Here is a 9,416-nt window from a genome sequence, read left to right as displayed (position 1 = left end):
TCAGAGGAGCAGGAAAGCTGACGTTTCGGGCCTAGACCCCATGCTGCTTGGCCTGCTGTGTTCATCCAGCTCTACACCTTGTTATCTCTTGATCTAGATTGAGGACCAGTTGAGGGTAAAGGCTTATAGAATTCAGATCAAGGCTGGAGATACGATTATGATCCTAACCACCATATTCAAACAAAGGTTCTCAGTATCCCTCTATACCAGCTATATCATCCAAGTCACAGGAATCACCGCCCCTGCCCACTATGACTACACATCAAATCCCAGACGCATCTCAGCCTTCAGTGCAGGAGGTTAAGGAGGAATCCACAAATGGCTTTGGGATCGGACAGCAAGCTGAAGCACTGAAGCAGTCTCCTTTGATAAATCCAATGAATTCTCTACAGACAGTCCAAATAGGACTGCAAGACGGGAACATGCAATACAATACCCCTTATTCCGACACACAACTACACAGATATTGCTCAGAATGTACCTACTTTTACACCAGGCAATGACCCTTATGAGCTGCTTGCTGCCACCATCAGAGGTTACACAGCCTCAAAAAACAGAGGAGGTGAAACTTTTGCTTGCCTGATTAAGTGATTCAATATGGGCTACCCTTTCTGATCCACAAAGCATAGGTTTGGGATGGGGGATCGCTAACAGACATGGAGAAGACAACCTTGACAGCAATAGGACAAAATAGAAGGGACCCGATAGAGGGACTGAATAAATGTAGACAAAAGGAAAGGGTTACACCAACTGCATTTGCCTCTCGATCCTGGAATTAGTTTATAATTGTATTTGGGACCCAGCAAGGAAACAATCTTGACGATAGCGCAGTGTTTGATTGCGTACTCTAATGGAACATTCCAGCAAGGCATCAAGGAAAGTCTGTGAAGCTTTTGACCCCGAGGATAATACATTCTTAGAAATGTGGGCCCTTAGGCAAATGGCTTTGGCATGGCAAAGGGAAGCATCCCAGAGTAAGAACAATGAAAGAACAGGGAACATGAACCCTGTTAAAACACAAGGGCCTCAGAGAGATCCACCTATCTGGGGGAATGAAGAGTGTGGTTTCAGTCAGGGTAGAGATAACTCACTCTTTCAGCCCCCTAGTGGAAGGGGCAGGACACTGCCATTGTGATTTAACTGAGGAAAGAGGACATCTTGCCAAAGATTGTTCCTCCCCACTGTTATCTGTTAGACATAACAGGTCACTTTCAATGGAAGGACCCGCTCGCATGCATTCGATCATGGAGCAGGGGAGCAAGTACCACTATTGGCAGTGTGAGGCCTATCGCAATAAATGTATAGTACCAAATGGGGTAGTATGGGAAGACTTCTCGTTCCAGGTGAGGTAGAAGGCCACCTTGTTGAATTCCTGCAATAAAGGAGGATTCCCAACTGCCCTTATACAGCCAATGGTTGGTGGTTAAATGGGCACAGTGCAAATACCATTATTTAAGTGGCTTTACAGGTCACTGCCCGCTAAATATTCAAATTCGTAATATATAGTGAGTACATCCAGTCGTCCTGGTAGAACTAAACCAGGACATGGAACATGTTTTGGGTTCACATTTTATGAGCAAGTGTGATCTAGCTTTTGATCCGACAAACTGCTGCTTCTCCTAGACGCCTTGGTCCGGGTAACAGGGACCCCTTGAGATTTCTACTGGGGAGTACAGCCACCAAACCTGTACAGTGGGAGAATTGTGGGTCAACCCTCTCTGAGTTGACTGATAATGAGAATCTTATTGTACAGTGTAAGAATGCATTTGCTACCCATAAACATGATTGTGGATGTATGACAAGGGTAGTAGTGATAGATGGTCCAAATCCTAAATCCCACAGACAATATTCTTTCCCGAAACAAGCTGAAGGGGAGGTGGCCAAAGCAATCAATAGTTTGCTTAAGCAGGGAATTTTGCACCCAGTAGCCTCAACTAACAATTCCCCTATCTGGCCCGTTAAGAAGCCAGATACAAAAACAAAGTTGCTGGAAAAGCTCAGCAGGTCTGGCACCATCTGTGGAGAAGAAAACAGAGTTAACGTTTCGGGTCCGGTGAGGAGGGTTTTGAGGAAGGGTCATCAGACCCAAACGTTAACTCTGTTTTCTCCTCCACAGATGCTGCCAGACCTGCTGAGCTTTTCCAGCAACTTTGTTTTTGTTCCTGATTTACAGCATCCGCAGTTCTTTTGGTTTTTAAGAAGCCAGATAGATGCTTTCCGGACAGAGACTATTGACTACAGAGCACTAAATAAAACCAATCCTTGTACAGCACCCAGTGTAACCAGCAGTATTGAAACTATGATGAAACAGGCACCTCGGGCAGAGTACTTCACCATCCCGGACATTAGTAATGGATTTTGGTCCATTCCTTTAAAGTGGGAATAACAGTATAAATTTGCGCTTATCTTTATACACAACAGTTTACTTGGACCTGTTCCATAATTCTCTATCTGTATTCCAAAGATTAATTAGCAAAGGGACTAAAGCGTTTTTCCAACCCCAACTGCCTAGACAGACAGAGATCAAACAGGAACACCTGGTCCAGCTGCGTGTGCTTTTAACATTGTTCACAGATCTAGGATTGAAAGTTAACCCTAAGAAAACACAGATCATGGAGCAAAAAGTCTCTTATTTGGGTACAGTGATGGCATCTGGTAATCTGGAAATAGATAGGAAACGGATTTATGCTATTTGTAATCTGCCATTACCTAAAGAAGTGGGCGACTTGAGATCATTCCTAGGATCAGTTGGGTACTATAGAAATCGCATTGACAGCTTTGCTACTAGAGTAGCTCCACTTGCAGAACAATTAAAAATGTGTACTCTGTGGGAATGGACAGAACAACACACAAAAGCAGTCTGTTGTTGAAACGAGCATTAGTTCAGGCCCCAGCACTACAGGTTCCAGACCCAGAGCTACCCTTTGACCATGAAGTCACAGCCACGGACACCACACTAACAGCTGTAATGTTACAAAACAGACATCAATGTTTAGGTCCTATCTCCTACGCCTCCAGTCTATCAATGCCAGTAGAATGACGTTTTACATTCTGTGAAAAACATTTGCTTGCTGTTTTCTAGGCAGTACAACATTCTGGACACATAATTGGTCTTAATCTCTCACCATTCTAACAGAACACACTCATATCCAGTTAATGCTGGATGGACGTCTTCAGGATTGTAACGTTAGAACAGAATAGCCCGATGGATACTTGTGTCACAAGGCTTGCATATTACAGTAGAAAAACAGAAAAGGATCTTTTTGGCAGACAACCTGCTGTATTGGGGCGAACCACATGTGTGTGTTGCAGCTGAAACAAATAGCCCCAAGGTACCACTAATGCCAAAAACAATGGGGGTGAGAGAATACGGAGAGCCGATTTAAAATCTTTATCGATGGTTCCTCCGTGGTAGATTATAACAGGATAACAGGATGTGGCATTTATGTAGAAACACCAACTGGGGAAACACATGATGCTCTCTTTTCAGGATTACCAAGCAGTATGGCACCCTTGCAGCAGAATTAGCAGCAGTTGCCTGTACAGTAAGCCATCTTAAAGATTTTCCAACCCCATCAGATCTTTGAGAGATAGCAAGAACCATAAACGCTGGAGTCAGAGACAACCCAGTATGGCGCTGGAGGAACACAGCGGGCCAGGCAGCAGAGGAGCGGGAAAGTTGACATTTCAGGTCGGGAAGAAGGGTCCCGGCCCGAAGCGTCAATTTTTCTGCCCCTCTGATGCTGCCTCGCCTGCTGCGTTCCTCCAGCTCCATATTATGTTGCCCCATCAGATCTTTACTCTGATAGCATGTACATTTGCAATAGCCTAACAGATTTTCTCCCACTCTGGGAAGAAGCGATTCTGTGTCAGCCAGTGGGAAACCATTACCTTCAGCACCAGTACTAAAATATATCTTAGAACAGACAAAGGATAGAAAATTTGGGATTATTAAAGTTAAAGCCCGCCACAGATCATCCCCAAAAGGAAATGTCTGCGCAGATGAGCTAGTGAAGTGAGAGGCCCAAGAGGGCAAGCCTTGGCAATCCCGGTAATGACTGAGACTGAGTGCAGTGAAAGTATATCAAACTAAAAATGATCTGATACAAGCCCAAAGCAAAGACAAAGATTTGGTGAGAATCCAACAACACAAATGGCCCATGAGTATAAATTTTGGAAGAACAAAATTCAGATTAAGGATGGAATGCTGTTAAAAGAAGGTAAGTATGTTGCATGCTAGCGTGATAGGAATCAACTGATTTACATGGCCTACAATATATACAGACATCAAAGAAAAGAGAATACCCAATGTCTTAAGGAATAGTGCTGGGAGCCAAAGTCAGAGGACAATATGAGTCACTATGTGGATAACTGTTTAGTGTGTGCACAGAACAACCCAGATTCACATGAAAATAAAGGGGAGGCAATAGCCTAGTGGTATTATCACGGGACTGTTAATCCAGAGACCCAGGTAATGTCCTGGGGACCTGGGATGAAATCTTCCCTTACATCTTACGATCATGAGAAACACACCATCCAGTTCCACAGATTTTACCCCACATATGTTAGTGACAGGGAGATCCCATGAAAGGAGTTGAGGGACTGTTATTGGTTGACCTCTCTAAACCGAACATCCAAGCTCTTAACCACGAGAAAGCTATGGAAAGCAGAATACAAAATGTACCGGCCACTGTCCTAGCAACAGCAGTAAAAATGGGGAAGAAATAAGTACGAAGTAAGGCATACTTTGATGCCAAAATTAGGCCCATTGAATATACAGTAAGAGAGAAAATAACGGTGCGAGACTTCTAATCTGCACATGTTTGTCACTAAAATATTTGGGACCCTATTCAATAATTGATAAAGCAAGTCCATCGGTACACAAAATTTTACTGGTCATTGGTAAAACGGGATAATACGTGAATCAGTTAAAAGCATTTGGGCCTCAAAACAATGTACATCATCATCACCATGTGCTCCTTAACAGCATGGAAAATGATGCTGTGAATTTACCTCATTAGCAGGGGGCTGCTGAAGGAGTTAACACAGTGTGGAACTGGAAGAACACAGCAAGCCAGGCAGCATCAGAGGAGCAGGAAAGTTGACGTTTCGGGTAGGGACCATGAAGGAGCGAGCTCACTTTGTGGGACCAGCTACTTCAGAACTGTAACTGTTACGGAACTGACAATTTCCAGTAACATTGGGTCAGATGATACTGTAAGCCGCACACCACTACCTCAATAGCAACAAATGATAAGACCCAACAGTAATTACTGTCATCTCAATGCCATCAACCCCAATGTCAGCAATTAGTAATGCCTAAGGAAACAAACTATAATCGGTGAAAATCAAAATGTAAAATCAAGCTTTCACCTCAATGGAACAGAAACAGGCTAAGTGAATGCCTGGTTAGAGGCAACATAACGGACTAGCTTGCTGGGAAGTTTGAAAATTTATTTGAATAAATGGAAAAAATGTAAATAAGAGCAGGAATGACCTTGATTTTTCAATTTTTGCACTTTAGACAAGCTACAAAGCTGATTATTGGAATTATATTGCTGGCCTTTGCAAATGAAGTACAGAATTAGCAGTTGGGATTCAGCATTCAGTGAAAGTGGACACAGTGTGTTCAATGTAACAATATGATTCACCGTGGCTATGTGGGAGTTTTGCCACTAACACGATCCACACCCTCTCAGTCAGAGACATGACAGTCCGTGTATTCGTCTGGTCCAGTAATAGGACTCTTAACACTTTGTGTACTTGAAATGATGACTGCGTGTTTTCCTACAAGCAACCCATGCAGACATGGGGAGAATGTGCAAACTCCACACAGACAAAGGCTGGAATTGAACTCAGGTCGCAGGCTTTGTGAAGCACCAGTGCTAACCACTGAGCCACCATATCACCCAAATCAAAAGGCATGGGATGAAAGTAGTAGGAGGGTACTGAGTCGGGTGATCAGTTATGATTGTATTTAATTGCTGAGCAGGCTCAAAAACCGAAATGGTTTACTCTTGCTCCTGTTTTCTAATGTTTTTATGTTTAACCTCAGTGATTAAAAGGGGTGACTCGAGTGGTATACATAGGAAAAAGGAGAGTATTGTATAACAACCAAGAAGGTATTATTCCTAAATGGACTGCCCCATCCAAAACCGCACAATGTGTTCCACTCTATTCTGCCCTTCTGGTGCAGGTCAGATGGAATTAGTGGACATCCACAGGTGGAAGGTAGAGATGCTTGGCATCTTGTGACAAACTTAAAGAGGACTTCAACTTCTGGGTGAATCAGTTTCCTTATCCTAAGCCTCCACTACCTAAACACTTTGTCAGGGGAAGGCAAGTGTTGACAATGGTGCGAAGGTATCTAACGTACTGCATGCAATGAATTGAGCAGATGGTCGAAGAGATTAAGGAACCAATTCATGAGATAATCTATGCAATTGGGAGTTGGATACACAAATCCATCCTGGGTCCATATCATGTCCCACGTGCCAGTAGTAATCCAATGAGTCATTGACGGTAGCCCTTCTGTGGTGCACATGACATACCTTAAGGCAGAAACAACAACTGTCCAAAGTTTCCAAGGTCCTGAAGCAAAGATCATCAAGAATTTCCTTAAATTCTCAAGACCCCTAGGAAGGTTCTACAGGATTTAAAAGGGTGGACTAAGCAAACTTTAGGTGAATATCTACTAAGTTAGATGAAATGAAAATGGAAGAAAAAAAAACACGTGACGTTTAACTACTGTAAAATAATCAATCGTCAGACCATGACCTAATGATTAGAAATGACACTAGCTTTAAATATATTTCGGTGTCTGAAAGAATGTGTTATAACCCATCAGTAATAGCCTGAACTATCATAGTAACGATGAAGTGCTGGAGTCTTGATTTAAAACAAACCATGACATCACATATGATTATGTGGACTTTTCACCAGTTAACAGGATGTGTTTGATCATAGCATTGTATCGTGTAAATATAATACAATTAATTGCAAGACATAACGATGGTGTTACTGAACTTAGCCAAGGCTGAAGTCAAAGTTTACTAAACTTAAACAAAACAAGCAAGTCTTTATGAATTAATTGATCAAGCTGACTATGGAAAACACAGCACATTTGTGATGTTACCACTGGTCAAACTGATCATTTGCTGGAGTCTGGGCAGTGTCAAAGTTTGAATGCATAGCTTGTTTGCATGGAAAAGAGCAGAAGAAAGCTTGCCTCAAAGCACAAGTGGCTAGCTCAGGAGGTCATCTGATCAGCGACTGGAAGTTGAGACACAGCATGCTGATCACCTGTTTTGGTCTGATCCTTGGACATAGGCATATAGACCAGTTCATTATTGATTTTAAACACTGTATGGGTAAGATTGTTGCAGTATTTTCATAGTGTTATGGAACAGGATGAAGGGCATAAACCCGAACGTCGAATTTCCTGCTCCTCTGATGCTGCCTGACCTGTGTTCTTCCAGCTCCACACTATCGATCTCACATGCAATCCAGCAGCGTGGGAAAAGAATCCCGCCAGCTTTTGGCTGCAATAGAGAGGAGAGAAAATAGCTCCCACAACAGCAACCGCCGAAAGCTAACTAAAAATCCTTGATCTGAGAGAACTTGACCACACGCACTCAGGCTGATTCTATTGCTCCAATTTTAAAAGAAACCTAAGGCCTCACGAGTTGTTTATCTTTTCATAGACTGTTCCACACCTGTCCCCCAATCTGCCTCCACAAAGAAACCTAAGCAAAACACACCTCTTAAAGCCACAACATCATCACAGTGTTGTACTTTGCTGTAAGCAAGAACATTAAGTACATACCATTGTTAGAACTGCTTTGGGTTAATGATATTCAGAGTAAACCCAACGGGCTGGGTAAAGCACATATAAAATTCTACATGGCCACCAATAATCTCTCTTCCAATGTCAATTAAATAAATTAACAAGTAAGCTGCTTTAGTAATGTGCAGAAGAGACTCTTTTGTGTAAATTACCTGCAACATTTTCAATATTACAACAGTAATTGTAGTTCAAAAGCATTTCATTTGTGGTGTTTTACCACTTTATGAAGTTCAGGGCTCATGATTTACATGATATGAGTGCAAGTTCTTGCTTTCTCTTTTCACTGTAGTTGAAATGAATGCTAACATAGGAATAGATGCATTAATTGCTCACTAAGTAAATATGCTGATAATTGAGACAAAAATGTTTCAGGAAATAAGCATTTATCAACACAAAACTGCAAATACTTGTTAACCCTCAGGTTCAAAGTTACCACTGGGGGTTTAAAAATACTTTTAAAAATACACATTTAATAGCACACAAACTCAATGTATGAAACTACACACTCAAATCAATAAAAATCTCCTACTGTAGCCTTTAAATCTTCATTCTGTTGTTCTATTGTTTTCACGATATTCTCCAAACTTTCATCTCCTTCTGGAATACTGACGTCATCATCAACAGGAATCTAAACAAAACAAAAATACAGACAAAAAAAAACAGAAAATCATGGAAATATTCAGATCAGGTAGTAGCTTTGGACAGAAAGATAGAGTTAACATTTCAAGTTGTGAATTTTTGTCAGATTGAGAAAAAGAAACATAGATTTGTTGGATATACAAGCTTCCCTGGAGAAGGGTCTTATCTGACACTTTTAGAATTTGTCCTGTACACAAGAAGAGCCTTACAAAATTTCAGACAACTTAATGTCTCCTATTGAAGTCGCCCAGGAAAAAAGTGGGCATCTCTGATCACTCTCTACCCTGAGCCCCTCCCAACTACGCTGCCATTATTGAAAAACCTGCCTCCCAATACAATTTCAAAATCTCAACTTTGACCCTACTTTCTTCATGACATTTCTGCAGCTACTGATCTGCTCAATCACATTCTGACCTCCACCTTTGAAGCCTTTGTCCCCATTCAAACAATACTCTTACGCCTTGGCCATTTCTCCAAAAGGTCCTGGTTTTCTGTTCCCCTCAGCGCAAGGAATGCACATTGAACAAATATGTCGGATAGGTTTACCCATCTGTAGCGAGATGTAAGCAGGTCACATAAAGCATTACCAAGTCCTGCTCTCAGCTCCAAGATCATGTTAAAAAATGAAGATAACATCTAGTTTCAATACTACAAACCCTTTTCTCCTGTCTCTTCCCCCCAATCTTCAAAAATTGAGGATAAATTAATGAATTATATCAATATTAGAAAATTCACCTTTGTGCCATAATATTCTTTCACAAAGGCTTCAAAATTACGTAAACGTTCTTCAATTTCACACAATTTCAAGATGGTGATGCCGACATGGTAGGTAGCGTTTGAGCTCCTGAGCCCATGCAACATCCTTTTCTCTCTCTCCTTTTCTTTTTCTTTTCTTTCCTCATCTTCAAGGCCAGAGGTGTGTTGGCAGGGC

At 41.8% G+C, this 9,416-nt stretch overlaps 1 protein-coding gene across 1 annotated transcript in view; it reads right to left on the bottom strand.

Annotated features, from left to right (window-relative positions):
* Positions 1 to 9,416, bottom strand: part of LOC109913843 (sperm-associated antigen 16 protein) — an 801,521-nt gene that overhangs the window by 764,554 nt on the left and 27,551 nt on the right. Inside the window, 1 exon segment of the mRNA XM_048598688.1 lies at positions 8,376 to 8,474. Coding sequence (XP_048454645.1) covers positions 8,376 to 8,474 — 99 coding nt within the window.

The sequence above is a fragment of the Rhincodon typus genome, chromosome 7, assembly GCF_021869965.1.
Source record: "Rhincodon typus isolate 14 chromosome 7, sRhiTyp1.1, whole genome shotgun sequence".
NCBI classification, from domain to species: Eukaryota; Metazoa; Chordata; class Chondrichthyes; order Orectolobiformes; family Rhincodontidae; genus Rhincodon; species Rhincodon typus.
The sequence above is the reverse complement of the archived record's forward strand: the minus strand, read 5'-3'. Positions and strand labels throughout refer to the sequence as shown.